Source organism: Notamacropus eugenii, chromosome 2 (assembly GCF_028372415.1).
Source record: "Notamacropus eugenii isolate mMacEug1 chromosome 2, mMacEug1.pri_v2, whole genome shotgun sequence".
NCBI classification, from domain to species: Eukaryota; Metazoa; Chordata; class Mammalia; order Diprotodontia; family Macropodidae; genus Notamacropus; species Notamacropus eugenii.
In genome coordinates this window covers 383,306,007-383,323,152 of record NC_092873.1, presented here as the reverse complement: position 1 = coordinate 383,323,152, position 17,146 = coordinate 383,306,007, and the positions used below count along the sequence as shown (strand labels likewise).

At 39.4% G+C, this 17,146-nt stretch overlaps 1 protein-coding gene across 1 annotated transcript in view; it reads left to right on the top strand.

The window, feature by feature from the left end:
* SPTA1 (spectrin alpha, erythrocytic 1) overlaps nucleotides 1-17,146 on the top strand; it is a 99,258-nt gene that overhangs the window by 52,793 nt on the left and 29,319 nt on the right. The window contains exons 30-38 of the mRNA XM_072647345.1: nucleotides 561-664; nucleotides 3,805-3,967; nucleotides 4,287-4,418; nucleotides 5,182-5,319; nucleotides 6,564-6,668; nucleotides 8,687-8,895; nucleotides 10,652-10,772; nucleotides 11,425-11,546; nucleotides 13,132-13,264. Of these exons, the coding sequence (XP_072503446.1) occupies nucleotides 561-664; nucleotides 3,805-3,967; nucleotides 4,287-4,418; nucleotides 5,182-5,319; nucleotides 6,564-6,668; nucleotides 8,687-8,895; nucleotides 10,652-10,772; nucleotides 11,425-11,546; nucleotides 13,132-13,264 (1,227 nt within the window). The remainder of the gene's footprint in view (nucleotides 1-560; nucleotides 665-3,804; nucleotides 3,968-4,286; nucleotides 4,419-5,181; nucleotides 5,320-6,563; nucleotides 6,669-8,686; nucleotides 8,896-10,651; nucleotides 10,773-11,424; nucleotides 11,547-13,131; nucleotides 13,265-17,146) is intronic.

Sequence of the window (17,146 nt, the reverse complement as noted above, 5' to 3'; positions counted from 1 at the left end):
ACTTTGGAAATGAATGAATTAATGAAAATGCATTAGTAAGTGCTTTCTAGGTGCTAAGCCCTTTGCATACAAAAAGAAATACAATAAGAAAATGCAAAATACAGTGCAAAATGAACAGCTAGAAAGTCCCTGCTCTCAAGGAGCATAAGGGGCATACAACTCATATAGAAAAGTTCATCTGTAGGATTACTAGCAAGGTCCTGTATTCATCACCATCATCAGTGGAGCAGACAGAAAGGATCTCTTTCCCTTTCCCAAGATATCAACAGGCAGGATGTCTAAGAAGGAGAGTTTGGCTAAGTTTGCCACTTAAATCTTGGGGGTGGGGTGGAGTATCTGTGCCATTCAAATCAATTTCTTCTCAATAATTCTGTAACTATAGTGCTTGATCCCCATCTAATAGTACTAGCTGAAGAAACTGAACTTTAGAGATATAAAGTCAAGTGGCCATAGTTACATGACTATTAGCAATCATACCTAGGATTTGACCCAGTATCCTGATTCCCAGTTCCACATTTTTTCTTTTACACCGTGTTTCCTCTCACTTTTCCTTTGTCCAGGAAGAAAAGATCAATTCACTGAAAAGTTTTGCAGAGCGGCTCATAGATGACGACCACTATGCCAAGGAAGAGATTGCTGACCGACTTCAGAAAGTGCTGGACAGGTCAGGCATCACCAATCATTTCCTTCTATGACATGCAATTGTTGGTGGCTGATGGTTTCCCTCTCCAAAACTGTTTCTTGGGTAGGGGTCGGATGGTTACCCAGTCAGTCAATAGGTATTTTTTAAGCATCTGTTTTGTTCCAAGTATTGTGCTAGGGATAAAAAGATAAAAATGTAAAAAAAAAAAAAAAAAAAAAAAAAGTCCTGTCCTCAAGAGCTTAGTTTGGGGAGGCATTTACCATTCTTATTTGGTTATTAATCCATGGTAAAACTTGGTAAAATTCATTGACCTAACTGAAAGAGTACAAAAATGCCCCCTGTGCTAGGGATGTTTTTGCTTGAAACATAAACAGTTGAGGTGCAGGGAACATATTGGTAGAATATTAGCCCAGAGAACAGCACAAGTTTAAATGCAGTATAGGAAAAGGAATAATTTTATTTTTGTCCTCATAGGGATTCAGGAGTCTAGATGACTTTATGAGAGGGGGCCAAAGTGACAGAACCTTAGGGTGAATGTAGAAGCAATAAGCTGGGAAAAGTTATGTTTTGTGATGATTTAGGCCTATACTGAACCTCAAGGTAAGGTACGAAATGTGGGTCTCACCTCTCCTGAGATGTAGACTCTCTGTGGCAAAGCTCCTTGCACCTTCTACTAGTTAATATCTCCCTGTCCATTGTTTCATAAGAAAATTGATTTTAAAGCTAGAAGAGATTTTAAAGCATCTACTCTTATCTCTTGTTTTACATAAAAGGAAATTGAGGCCCAAAGAAATTAAATGACTCACTCAAGCAATATCTCAGAGGTAGTAAATGGTCTAACTGGGCCTTGCATGCTCATATTTTAGGTCTTGCTCTACTCCATTCTAGGTGACTGACAGAGAAACTAGAAAGGGGAAGTAAGAGTCAGGAAAACATAGACTAGATAACACCCAGCAGCAGCAGTATGAATGTCATCAGGAATGTGTGTGTTTGTGTGTCTGTGTGTGTGCGTGTGTGTATGTGTGTGTGAGCAGGTGGAGCATCCTAGAATTCCACCCTAGGCCCATACAAAGCAGTATGCCTGGAACTTGAGACCAGGTTGGGCATCCTTGATTCTGAGAATTCTATTCAATTTCACATGAATTTCCTGAGTTCTTTGTTCTTCATGACACAGCATGCTAGGTACTGAAGGACAGACAAAAATGAATGTGATACAGTCCTTGCTTTCAAATGTCATGTAATCTTGTAGGCAGAATGAGGCACAAATGTGAGGAGTCAGAATACAAAGAGAAGTGGGAAAGTGCATAAAGCAGCACTGTGCCATGAATGTACTGAATCTGAGTCCAAGGATCTTTGTTCGAATCTCTGTTCAGCATTTACTAGCTTTGGGACCTTGAACTTACCTCTCTGGACTTCAGTTTCCTATAAAATGAAGAGATCAAAATAGATGAACTCTCAGGTCCTTTATACCTTTAAATCCCTGTCCCTATGCTCTACCAAGAGGGAGAGATCACCTCTAGCTAAGGACTTGCAGTGGAAAGCCTGAGAGGAGACAAAAGCTCCCAGATAATCATAGTGGGATTTTATATGAGACATGCAAAAGAGGCGGTCTACTCTAAGAGATGAGTGGGAGAAAGAGGCAGGTTCTGGGAATAAACGGCTGCTCTCATCTCTATCATTTTCATAACCAGAAAGCCTTTAATAAATGTCAAATCACACATGATGCTGATCTTGCATAAGAGAACTTCTGCAAATAATCTTTCAGTCAAAGAAAATTCAAGTGCTTACTATGTGCCAGGCACTGTACTAAGTACTGGGGTACTGTGTGTGGATTGAATTAATATTTGTGCAAAGTGAGCTTCCTAGTTAAAGCTGCTTCATCTGTTGAGTTTCATGGGGGGGGGTCCTCAGTTTTTAAAAATCATTCATAGAATTGTGGAATGTTTACAGTTGGAATGGAGCTATGAAGATCATTTAGATCCAATACCAGAACCTGCACTTAGAAGATGTACAATAAATATTTGTTGAATTAATAAATAAGTCAACAATTAATTGTCTGAAGGAATTGCTGTAGTCCAACTCCCAATATAATTCATGATTCCATTTTATAACATCCCTTTAAAATGGCAATCGAGCCCCTGTAATGAACAATTGTATAAAATGTGTAGAGGAAGAATATTAAGACCCATAACTAGATAAAAGTAAATTTAATAAGGGTTAAGAGTACTTTAGAACAAGAGGGCCATTGGGTTGAATTATTATCCTGGATGAAGAGAGTGTGGTGGTGAAAGGACCATGGCTTTCTCATAGCAGGCCAGGACAACTTTTCTTAAAGCAATATAGATAGTACAGATACATTTATGGTCACAGGGACTCTCATTTGAGTAAGCAGTCTCTTGGCTGGCTCCTATTGAGATTAGCCTTATAGGTGTGCTAATCTAAATTTCCAGATAAAGAATGGTGTTTTTTGAGTCTAGAAGCAAGGGCAGAAGTGACAAGCCTTAAGGGAACTGAATAAAGGAAAATGTTACTTCTCATTTTACCTGAAATGGAGGCCAGTTTCTGAGATGAAGGTACTTGAGCCAATAGAGGGAAGATACTAGGAAGAGGTTGGCCATCGGGGGCAACTGCTTTCCTATGATCCATTTAGGGAAGATTCCTAGAAGAGAACGATACTGGGGAACATTTGAGCAACACTAGCTAGTATTTATATAACACTTTGAGGTTTGAGAATGGTTTTACAAATGTTATTTCAGTTGATCCTCACAATAACCCCACAATATAGATGCTATTATTCTTATTTTACAGATGAGTAAACTGAGGAACAAAACAGTTAAGCAACTTGTCTAGGATCTAAAGTGTCAGAGGTAGGATTCAAACTCATGCCTTCACAACCCAAAGTCTAGTATTCTATGTATTGCACCACATAGCCAAGAGATTGCTTTGAGAAGGGAGGTCAAGGAGGATATCTTAGGAATATGGCCAATGTAGACATAAGGTAGTGGATGAAAGAATGAAAAAAGGGCTTCAAACAGGTATGTCTGAGAAGAGTGGAAAGGCCAAGTTGTAATATAAAGAGAAGTGAAGATGAGAGGGAAACCAGAGTCCCCTAGGGAAGGATTTTAAAGTAAAGAGTGACCTTGGTTGGCCTCCTCCATCAGGTGGAGTGCTCTCAAAGAACAGATGATGGCAGCCAGAGCCAAGCTTGGGGATTATGCAGACCTTAAACAGTTCTACCGTGACATTGAAGATCTGGAAGACTGGATCAGTGAAATGCTGCCCACCGCTTGCGATGAGAATTACAAAGATCCCACTAATATTCAGGTTAGTTCTTGGTGGTTTGTTAAATTTCTGGGCATGGGCCCATTTCCTGAATCAGTCAGCTGTTCCTTGAGTGCTGAACAACCTAGGTAAGAGTAAGGGGAGGAGGACTGAGAGATCCAGAGGAACACTGGCCTGGTCCTCTGGGATTGCTCCATCTAATTAATGAAGAGTTTTTACACCCAAGAGAGGCCAGCAACCCTTAGAAAAGCTCCACTTGGATGATTTGCCTAAGGAATCTTTTCTCATGAATGTGGAGAATACCTTATTCCCACCTTTTCCAGGTAGGTTGGCAAAACTGTTGTTTCTGTTTTGTCTCCAGAGAAAATACTTGAAGCATCAGACATTTGAAAATGAAGTCTATGGCCGGACTGACCAAGTTGAAGGTGTCATCAGTCTGGGGAACTCCCTTATTGATAGGGGGGCATGTGATGGCCAGGAGGAAGATATGAAGGTATAGTTGCAATGCCCTCAGGTCATGGCAAGGTGCTGAGGCCAGGGGATTTATGTGTTCTAAGAAGGCAGATGGTCTAAATCCTCTTATCTTTTCCTATTTCTAGGAATGGAGATGATTTAGTTAGCATTCCTATTAGAAGACCTGTCCCATTGCATGTAGGAGACCTGAGATTCTGAGGCTTTTTTGTCCTGGAATCACAAACCTTTTGTTCCTTTCCCCACAACAATATGTAGGGCTTACATAATCTCCTTGATCTCATATTTGTATATGTCATCAACAGCTGGAAAATTAGACTACTATTACAGTCATCTATACTCAGCATGCTCGTTGTTCATGTGAACAGTTCAGAACTCCTCCCTCCCAGGACCCTCTTCTATTTCCCTGGTCAGTCTGACTCCCAGTATTAGAACCATTTACCTAGAATGAGAAAGGAGTATCTTTTTCCTTCCTCAGTTCCTTCCTCCACCTCCACCACTCTCTCAGATTCTCCTGGAGTCTGATTTCCATATATCACCAAGAGCCATATTCATACAGATAGATGATGATAGATAGACAGACAGACAAATATAGATATATAAATATAGATGGAGATATGTAGATAGATATAGATGTATATAGAGAGATGTAGATATCTATGTCTCCATATATACAAATACATATATATGTATATACACATACATATACATGCATATGTACATATATATGCACATAAGCCTATGTGTTTATAGATATAGGTATATGTAATCTATATCTTTGGCAGGAACGACTATCTAGGCTGAATGAACGCTGGAACTACCTTCTGGAGAAAACCAAAGACAAAGGGCAGAAGCTGAACGAGGCAAGCCGGCAACAGAGATTCAACACCGGCATCCGTGACTTTGAATTCTGGCTCTCTGAGGTAATCTGCCTGGAGGCAGGAGGTGGAGAGACGGGTGATGACGCTAGGCTATAGCCTAAATAGGAAGATGAGGAGAGGTTAGAATTCTGTAATGAGATAGTGCTGAGATCTTCCCAAGAATTAAGAGGTTGAGATAGGAACTGAGCACCCAGTATAATTATGACTTTTGCAATGATGATGAGAGATTGTGTGCAATAGACAGTCAAGAAGAGAAAGAAAATAGGGCCAAGTGTAGCCAAGACTGAGACTAACAAAAAGGAAGGCATAGAGAGAAAGCAGGGGCTTCAGCTAGGCATGAGATTTGGCGATCCAGGAAAGAAGGGATTTTAGAGCAACTTAGAGTCTATATGTCACTCTAAATTTCACCACATCCCTGCATGCACAGCTGGATTTCATAGTTGTTCTATACTTTTGTTAGCTTTTCTATTATGTCATAATGTAGATAAAACACATCATGTTACAAAATAGGATGCTGGGAGTGAACTTAGGCATCATCTTGTCCAGCCCCATTCTTTTAAAGATGAAGTTCAAAGTGGCTGACTAAGTAATTTTCCCTTTCTCTAGTTTTCCAAGTCTGTAGCAAACCTAACTTTTACCTTTTTAAAATCATCTTATTTTATTCCATAACTCTTCAAAGCCCCTAACCAGTCTAGACCAAATGAAATAAGATATGTAAAGTGCTTTGCAAACCTTAAAATGCTTTGTAAACATTATTATTTTTGTTGGTGTAATCTCTTTAGTCTCTCTCTTCCTACCTCTCATGGTCCCTCCTCCCCCAGCAAATGGCTATTGGGGACCCCTTTACTTCTGGTATCATCTTGGCATTGATGTTGATCTGAAAGACTGGAAGTACAATAGAGCGGAAAGAGTACTCAGAGTAGCAAGCACACCATCTCATTTGTTGTTCTTGTTAGCTTATTAGCCCCTCTAAACAACTTTAACTTTTTGTAACTTCATTATTTCCTTGGATTTTCCCAGGTCCTCTTCAGAGGTACAAACTTTCTGTCAGAAAATATTGTGAATCTTTTATCTTCTTTTCATTATATTGGTGATCTTTGGATTGAGAAGGTAGTGCCTAAGTTAGATATGAGTCCATAGATTCATTCGTAGGATGTCAGAGGATGGCCACCCCTCTTGAAGAGTGATCTTTAACCAAATAGCAGCTTTCCTCTTCATTGTTTTTTCACTATGTAGCTATCTTATTTATGTATGTGTTCATTTGTTCGTTCATTTGTTTATTTAAGGCAGAGACCCTGCTGGCAATGAAAGATCAAGCCAGAGACTTGTCTTCAGCAGCCAACTTACTTAAGAAGCATCAACTGCTGGAAACAGAGATGTCAACTCGTGAGGTAAATGCCAGCTGAAATTCCTCCTTCTCACCCATAATAGAGGTTTTCTGATTTTTTCCCTCATCAGAGAGTGTTATAGAAAGTCCCTTATCTTGGCCAATGAGTAAGCTGCTTTCCTGGTCCTAAACCTGGGCTGCAAAGCTTTAAAAAACTTAGTAAAGTGGAAATATCTTTGGATTTGAAATTTAAAAAAAAAAAGCTTTTAAGTCTTGGCTTCAATAGGAAACCACTACTGTTGTGTGATCATAGGCAAATGTGAGGACTATTACTGGTTGTAAACTCATGAACAATTCACAAGATAATAGAGTTATGAGTGGAAGGAAATATAAAGGCCACTGTGTGGCCTTTCCTTATTTTGCAGATGAGGAAACTGAGGCACAGAAAGGTTAAGTGACTTGCCCAGGATCATAGAAATAGGAAATGTCTGAAGAGGAATGTAGACCTAGTTTTTCCTAATTCTAAATCATGCACACTCTTTCTCTCTGACCCTCACTTTCTTCACTTGTAAGGGGAATAAAAATGCTTGCATTACCCACACACAGGTCTCTTGTATTCTATCCTTAAAAGGAAATATAAATATCTGGTTGGCACGTTCCAAGACTGTCATTTCTGAACTGCAGCAGGGAATGCCCAGGGTGGCATGAGGACATTTCTATCTAGACTATGAGAATCTATAAGCATATATGTCAGTGTTTTATATAGTAATGATAATAATTTGTTACTATAATTATAATTCATAGTTGTGCTTCAAGTTAGCAAAGTGCTTTCCTCTTAACAATCCTGTGAGGTATGCAGTAAAGTGATATCACATTTATTAGCAGAGAAGCCAGATGGCACACTGGATAGAGTGAGAGACCTCAAGTCAAGAAGAGCTTAATTGAAGTCTAACTTCAGTCGCTGGCTAACTGACTGAGCTCCTTGAGAACAAAACCGATTTCTTTTTTTGCCTTTCTTTTTATTCTCAGTGTTTAATACAATGTTTGGCATATAGTAATCGCTTAATAAGTGCTTACTGACTGATTGACTTTACCTCTCTGTACCACAGTTTCCTCATCTGTTAAATGGAAATAATAATAGTATCCAACTCCAAGGGTTGCTGTGTGAATCAAATAAAATGATGTATAAAGTGTTCTGTAATTCTTAAAAGTTCTGCATAAATGCTACCTGTTGTTACTGCCTCAATTTTGCCTATGTGAAAATTGTGGCTCTGAGGGGTTAAATAATATGTATACATACAGTTGTTAAGTAGTTTCTATGTGTTGGTAGGGATGCCACCTCTTTCCAATGAGGCTTTTAAATCTGCAGGAGGTCAGAGGTGCTGGAATCAGTTGTGGCCCATGTAATTTAAATATTTAGATGCTAGAGAGTGCCCTAGTATTTTTCATTGTTGATGATGACTTAAAAAAATTATTTCACCCTCGATGATGATATTTTAAAAAATTATTTTTAGTTTATGGAATCAAAACACTTCTATAACATAGTATAACAAAAAAAGATGATTGCATATGAAACTGCAAATCTACTATGTATAATTTACTATTCCCTTCAAATATACAACAAAATGATCATGTAAATTTTTAGGGCTCAATTTCAAAAATATCAGTAGTTGTGCATGATTTTCAAGAAATGATTGGATTGAATATTTTGAGTACTTACTATATGTTAATGATTTTACTTGTTGTGGTGGAGGATTATACAAAAGATACTAAATGTGGAATGATCTCTCATCTCCAGGAGATTACAATCTAGTTAAGAGAGAGAGAACACAAGAAAGAATTACATACTAGTGAAAGGTAGAGTTGAGTAGCAAATTGCATGGTGTACATCAGTTTTGTATTTAGGTTATACTTTTCTTCCCATCAATTCTTCTCCAACTTGAGCTGAAGAAGTTATAGCATTTAAAAAAATTGAAAGGTCTTTGTCCAGCAAAGCTGACACATTGGAGCCTAGGGGAGTGGGGCATAGGAGAGCTAGCCATTCTACTGCCTCTGCTCATGGAGTCCACTCTGGGTTTACAGGATTTTCTTAAGGACTTAAATGAGTTGGCTACTCACCTGCTTGACAGTGGAGCTTTCAACGCTGATGAGATCAAGGAGAAACTGGACAGTGTCAATAACCGATTCCTGAATGTTCAGAATCTGGCTGCTGCACATCACAAAAAGCTCAAGGAGGCCCATGCCCTTTTCCAGTTCTTCCAGGACCTGGATGATGAAGAATCCTGGATCAAGTATGTCTTGACATCTTTAACTAGCAGAGAAGACTGTGGGTCTCTTCTCCCTAAGTGTCTATCCTCAAATCCAAGAGTTCTTGACCTTTCTTTGTGCCAGGGAGCCCTCTGGAAATATGTTGAAAGAATACACACATACACACATGTACACACATACATACATATACATAGCATATACATATATGTATGTACATTAGTACATAAATATATAATATACATTATACATATCTACACATATAATATGTGCATGAAATATAATATATGATGTGTATACATAAAATTGTGTATATAAGTACATATTATATGTTATATCATTATAATTTCATATATTATATAATACATACATGCATACATTATACAAATATGTAGTATATGGAAATTCAGCCTTCCTTTCTTATGTATGAATATAAAATATACACAAATGTATATGTGTATCTATGTGTGCACACATACATGTGGGTATGCATATATATGTATATGTATGTATGTGTGCATATATCTACACACATACACACATATGTGTGTGCTTTTCAGTGTTGCAGTAATGTCCAACTCATGATCCCATTTGGACCTTTCTTGGCAAATATCCTGGAGTGATCTGTCATTTCCTAAACCAGTCCATAATATAGATGTGGAACTATGGCAAATAAAGTCATGTGACTTGCTCAGGGTAACAGAGCTAGTGTGACCTGAGGCTGAATTTGAACTCAGGAAGAAAAGCCCTCCTCACTCCATGTCCAGCACTCTATTCAGTATGACAGCTGACTGCCCCATGCATACACACTTATACACATACACATATAAGTACATGGTGTACACACACAAACATACAAATATACACCATACATACACACATATGAATTCCAGTTATAGATTACTGAAAATAAGGATGTGATTTTTTTCCCTTCCCTTCTAAATTCTCAAACTCAAGGTTAATAATAGGTTTCTAATCCCTACCACAGATTGCCACTTTAGAGTATCTTGTAAGAAGGAATTTCCTTCTTCCTAGATGGCATCTCTTACCCAGGGTCACTTATTTCACAGGCCAATCTATTTTGCTATGCACGTCTCACTCTGTTCATCTCTTCTCTTTCCTCTCTCTCCATTTGTCTCTCTGTGTCTATTGCTGTCTCTCTGTGTCTCTCCTGTTCTATCTCTGTGTCTGTTTTTCTGTGCTTATCTCTCTGTCTCTGTCTCTATCTCTCTGGGTATCTCTGTGTTTCTCTGTGTCTCCATTGCTATCTCTCTGTTTGTCTCTCTTTGTGTCTCTCTGTCTCTCTGTGTGTCTCTGTCTCTGTCTGTCTGTGTGTCTGTCTCTCTCTGTCTGTCTCTCTCCCCCTCTCAATTCTACTCCCCAACCCTCACCAGCCCGCATAAATTTATAACAAAAAAACAAAAAACAAAAAAGAAACAAAAACCTTGTCAGGTTTTCCAGGCTGTTTGGAAAGAAAGTGACAGGTATGTTTGTCCTTGGAAGAAGAGGGAAAGAAGGGATGGGTAAGAGAAAAGAGTTTAATAGGGAAGGTGACTAGACAAGTTTTGAACACCCTAGGGGGCAGAAGGGAAATCAATAAATGTAATAAAACTGCTGACAGAAGTCTGAGGTCATTGTCAGAGGTTGCTCCAACTGACAGCAAACGACTGGCTGGGTGCTTGTAACCCAAATGTCCCTCTCACCTCCTGCTCTTTCCTTTGAGAACCAGAGTTCTGCTCTAATGAGAAATGTCTCAGATCTGGGTTTTATTCTGGACCCCAGGGAAAAGCTGCTTCGAGTGAGCTCCAAGGACTATGGACGGGACCTGCCTGGTGTGCAAAATCTACAGAGAAAACATAAGCGCCTGGAGGGGGAGCTGGATGCCCATGAACCAGCCATCCAGGTAGGACCAGAGATGTTCAGGTAAATGTTGACCATCCAGTTCTCTTGGGGGAAATGCATGCATGCCATTTTAATTTTAACCTACATTATGAAAATTTTGTCTATCATATTCTTAAATCCAGACCATCAACAGAACACTAAAGCAATCCCTGATTAATAGCATTTGCCCATTTCTAAGGTTTAAATACCCACACTGAAAAATATGGCAATTGGTTCTCTTGAGCTGGATCCAAACACCCCTGGGAAGACTGTCTTTCCAGGTTCACTCTCTTATTTAGTTATTGATACTTTAACCTTAACAATAACGGTGCATTTGCTATATTTAGGATAGGGCTGAGAGGCACTGGGAAAAACTGCCTGTACATGGTCATAGTGGGCGGGAGGTGACTCTTTGCTCTATTACAAGATGTTGGTGAACGATTTGCAAAAACATCTACATAATTTGGTCAATGCAGATGTTGCTGATGATTTTATTTTCTCCCAGTATTCCTAAAATGGTTCTAAAAACTGAGGACCATAGGAAGGAAAGGGAAATCAGGAAATGGAGTAATACAAAGGCATGGCTGAGATGAGAAATGGCTCTAAAGTCATGGGATGGTAAATAGATCATTCTAGAACTGCCTTAACATTGAACAAAGGCATTTATTTCACAGGGAGTACTGGAAATGGCAGAAAAACTAGGAGACAGTGATGCTGTGGGTAGGGAGGAGATCCAGGAGAGGCTGGCTCAACTGGTGCAGCATTGGAATGAGCTGAAGGAGTTGGCCAAGATTCGGTGAGTGCCAGATGTTAGACTGAATTCTTTCCAGGAGCTGGAAAGAAGGGCACAGGATGGTAGCAATGATTGGCATATCTTCTTGAGGCTCCATCTTGAGGTCTTTGTACCTTATGGGGAGCCCAAATGGTTCTCTGTTTTCTTCTGTGTGCCTGTCTGTCAATCTCTGCCTCTACTTTTGTCTCTTTCTGTCTCTGTCTATCTCTCTATGCCTATCCCCCACACACATTTCAACCCACCAACCCCTACTCCACAAGAACATTAAGAGGCCCTTGTATTCCTCCAATCATACACACAGTGTTGAGCAATCAGCTCCTTTTTGGGGTGAACAAAAACTCTTGATTTTGTACTCTGGGTAGAATTTCTAAGGAGGAAAGGACTATAAGGGGACTGGAGAAGAAGCATCTTGGGATTTGGTAGTGCCTATACTATCACTGGGAATGATTTAGAGGTTGAACTCACCACTTACTTGGCCTTGGCAGCAATAGGGAAAATCCAGAAGTATCTCCAGAGCAGAATATGTCATAGGATCATAGGAATTTAGAGTTACAAGTGACTCCAGTCCAGGGGTGAAAAACCTGTAGCCTCAAGGTCACATGTGATCCTCCAGGTCCTCAAGTGCAACCCTTTCACTGAATCCAAACTTCATAGAGCAAATCCCCTTAATAAAAGAATTTGTTCCGTAAAACTTGTACTCAGTCAAAAAGCTGTACCCAAAGACCTAGAAGACTACATGTGGCCTCAAGACCATAGGACTTGCTAACACTTCTTTATTTTAAAGATCAAGTTGAGTGATTTGTGACCTGGTCACTCAAGTAATAAGTAGCTAAGCAGTAATTTGGATTCATGATCTCTGACTCTAAACAAAGCACTCCTTCTGTATCTTAGTTCTTTCTATTCTACCTCCTTTATTTCATAAAAGAGGAAACCAAGGCCCAGAGAGTCCAAAGCAATTGTCTAAAGACAGGCAAGTAGCACATGATAGATTTTGTTTTTGGTTGAGTCATTTCGGTTGTGTCTGACTCCCTGTGACTCCGCTGGGGAGGTTCTTGGCAATAACAGGAGTTGTGTACCATTTTCTTCTCCAGCTCTTTTTATAGATGATCAAACAGGGTTAAGTGACTTTCCCAGGGTCACACAGTAAGTGTTTGATGCCAGATTTGAACTCAGGTCCTTCTGGCTCCAGGGTCAGTGCTCTATCCACTGAGCCACCTAGCTGCCCCAGTAAACAACAGAGCTGGAATTCAAAACCATGTCCAAATCACTGTTCTTTCTGTCTCTCCACACCACTTACTCCTGTACTCAATCATAAGTTTTATGAAATTGTCACTATGATCATCTGACACCAATGGTAGGGAAGGATATGTTGGTTACCTCACAGGCCCCTAAGGTACCCAACTACTCTCAAGCCCCTAAATCCTGAAGCCAAACTAAGAGATATACACAAGACCTAACAATTTCCTGACTTCTTTGATTGTCCCATGGAGTTGTTGCATCCTGTCTAGTGTAATGAAGAAATTCATTCATTTACACTCTCCAGTCCTTGAGTGACACCATTTGATTCTTGTCTTTAAAACCCTTACAGAGGACTCCGACTAGATGAATCCCAGCAGTATCTGCAGTTCATGGAGAATGCTGAAGAAGAGGAAGCATGGATCAATGAGAAGACAGCTCTTGTTGCCCAAGGAGATGCAGGAGACATATTACCTGCCACTCAGGTGACGAGTGGCTTGAATGGATCTCACTTTCTCTTAGTTGCCTGTTGTGTTTATAGAGTGCCTGTCTTCTTAGATACTATGATCTCATCTATACTACCTTATTGTTTCTCTCAAATGGTTGGATGGAAGGGGTAGAAAGGGATCTGTGCCTGGGAAAAATAGAATGAGGAGCCTCAGAAATCAGTCAGTCAGACCTCCTCATTTGTAAGATGAGGAAGCTGAGACCTTGAGGAATGAAATGACTTAATCATGATTGTACACTTAGTAAATGGAAGAGCCAGGAACAGAACCCAGGTCTCCTGACTTCTACTCCAGTTTTCCCCACTGCACAGTGATGACACCTTAGGAAGGAAGGTATGGATTGTTTATCCCTTTTTACAGAGGGGAGGGATACTTATAGATGATCAAACAGGGTTAAGTGACTTGCCCAGGGTCACATAGTAAGTGTTTGATGCCAGATTATAAATAAACTCCCTGAGGTCAGGGACTGTTTTATTTTTTATGCCAGTTAAGGGATACTTATATTCTGAGGGTCCAAGGGGATTTCTCCAACTCACAAGTGAAAGGGAATGGAAAAGAATTGAAATCTAACCTTTATCTTTGGGGTTCTACACATGAAGGGAAGACATATGGGAAACTAGAAAGTTCAACTACAAAGGGTTCTTCTTATAAGGGCAACTTCCTTCAAAAGCACAAGCAAAACTTGATCCAAACTCAGAGCTCCCACTATCTTGAAGGAAATTTTCCTCTAGATAGAACTACTGTGTTAGCTACTGTTAAGGAGATAGCATTTTTGCAAATGGAATTTCTAGGATTGCTGTTTCCAGGGATGAGTAACCTCCTATTTGACTGATACAGATTTGGACTCCTCCAGAAGGCCACATATGAGTCATGTCCCCACGGTCCAAAGGGTAACTTGCACTTTTAGCAATTTCCAAGTGCAGATAGGAGAGCACATAGATAATAGCATCCAATATAATCAATGACTTTTCCGTGTTTAAAAAGTTATTAAAATAGTCAAGTATACCAATGAATTTATCTCTCATTACTCAATGTGAACAGATAAAACCCTCTCACATTTCTGTAGCACTTTCCTCACATCACCCTTAAGACAGGTTAAAAAAAAAAAACCAAACTATTATCCCAAAGACAGACTCTGAGAGGTTGTTGCTTGCCCGTACTCACATAGGTAATAAATGTCTGAGACAGTCTTTATCATATAGGTCACGCTGCCTCTCACGGTTTAGGCCAAGATAAGAAACAACAAGAAAACAAAAACAATACTGAGATAGAGCCAAGTACTTCCTCAGAAATGTTCCATTATTAGGTCAGTCATTACTATTCTCTCTGAGGCTATGTAAAATGATAAGCCTTAAGTTTTGTCTTTGAGTCAGAAACTTTTGAGGTCACATATACAGCACCTGCTTTTGCTTCAGAACTGTGAGATTTCAGAGCATCTCGATCCCCAAAATCTTTCTAGTTTTCTCCCACACACACATTTCAAGGGCATCATTTAATTACTCTCTTAGCATGTATCAACAACAAGGCATTGATTTGCCATTTGAGTAGAAAATAAACTCCCTGAGGTCAGGGACTGTTTTATTTTTATCTTTGCCTCTACATGTCCTGATCCAGGGCCATTCTCATTGCAGACACTTGGGAAATATTTATTGATTTTTAAACAATTCTAATTTGCTCTTCAGCTGAGCTAAGAGCTCAGTATATCCCTGCACCCCATTTCATGAAGGAGAAATTGGCTTTCTGCCTCTTGAATTCTTTACTTCATGTGAAATTGCTTCAACTCCGAGAGATTTTGACCACTGTTCATATTTCCTTTATAAATCCTGTAACTATCCTTTCCTAGTCTTAATATAATATTTTTTCATCTTTGGTCTTATCCTGCTCAGCATCCTATCCTTTAGAGTTCAGAGTTGGTATTTAGAAGATGTTATTTACTTATATCTATGAGTACATTGTTTAAGCTTCTTTACTGACTTTTTCAAGCTTCCATTCCCTTGTAAATCTGCTTCTCTCTTAGAAGGGCCAGGCCTTTTCCCTTCAGAATACAGCAATAAGGAGCCCACTTAAAATATTTAAACAGAACCAAAACAGATTTTAACAAAAATATGCCTGAATTGTTTAGAGAGCTTAATCATTCATCCATCTTTTCTGATTCTTCATGATCCCATTTGGGGTTTTCTTGGCAAAGATACTGGAGTGGTTGTCATTTCCTTCTGCAACTCATTTTACATGTTGCAAACAGGAGTAAGTGACTTGCCCAGAGTCATATAGCTAGTAAGTGTCAGAGGCTAGATTTGAACTCTGGAAGATAAATCTTACTAACTATAAGCCTGGTACTCTGTGGACCTGGTGCCACCTAACTGACCATGTTTATAGAGTTAGTACCAAGTATAGTGAAAAGATCCTTGGATAAGGAGTCAAAGACACCTAGGGTCTCCTCTCAGCTTTGTCACTAACTCATTTTATGACTGAACAAGTCAGTCTACTTCTTCCTCAGTTTCTCCTTTTGTTAAATAAATGCTTTTGCCACAGACAGAGGTGGGCAAACTATAGCCCAAGTGCCAGTTCCACCCTGCTGCCTGTTTTGGTGGAACTGTGACCTAAGAATGGTCTTTTTATTTTTAAATAAAATAAAACTTTATTTGAGTGATAAAAATTCTTAAGTCATGGGCTGTATGGGCTAGAATTTGCCAGCCTTTGGACTAGAAGATTATTACGTTTCCTCTCAGTCTTAACCTTCTATTATTCTCTGACAATTCAGGAAAGATCAGAGGTTCATTTAAATGAAAAACAGTCCAAGATAATGGATGGAGCATGACATTTGGAGTCAGAAAGATGAGAGTTCAAATTCTGTTTCAGGGCCTTAGCTTTGTTAACTGGGCAAGACAGAAACCTGTCTGTGCCTCACTCTCCTCATCTACGAAATGAGAAGTAGTAATCAGTGAATTCTAAGATCCATCCCAGGTCTCAATCTATGAGTGAGCCACATACATTCAACTATACGAGGCCTTGGAAATTGATAAAGGAAGTACTAGGAATTTTGCAAATAACTTGGATCAGTTTGGGGTGTTACATTCTAAGGATCCCAGATTCTGCTGCTTTTGATAATATTATTTTGGGGTCATTTCAGTAGTGCCCAGCTTTTCATGACCTCCTTTGTAGTTTTCTTGGTAGAGGTGTTGTTGTGGTTTGCCAGTTCCTCCTGCAGCTCATTTTACAGATGAGGAATGGAGACAAACAAGGTTAAGTGACTTAGACAACTAGTAAATGTTTGAGGCCAGATTCGAACTGAGGAAGATGAGTCTTCTTGACTTTAGACCTGATGCTCTATCTGCTGCGTCACCAAGCTGCCCTTCTTATGGTTCACAAATGAACCCAAACTGGGTTTGAGCCAGGTAGCTTACTATAATAATGATGATGGTCCTACCATCAAGGTTTTGTTTATAAATTTAAAAGATTAAATCATTTGACAAATATAATGGAGTCTTAGCTAAAAGTAACTAAATCAGTCCTTTAATGGTTGATTGAGAACACTACTTGTCTTTCAAAGGAGGAGAAAGGAACCTCTCCTGTTAACACTGGCTGAAAGGCTTTAAAAACCATGCCCAGGACTTAATGAAGGTGGCAGTAGGGAGTCACTATAAGTTCTTGAATAGGGAAATAACAGCTAAATTAGTGATCTTAGTAGTTGTTTGCAGGATGAATTGTAAAAGAGAGAGAAGAGAAGCAAGGAAACACAATGGTCTACTCGGATCTAGAAAATGCTCACTGCCAGGGTCTCTCAACCTCTGATACAGGGCAACTCAAGAGAATAAGAAAGGTTCAGAAAGTACTAATATACTGCTACTAATAATAATGACA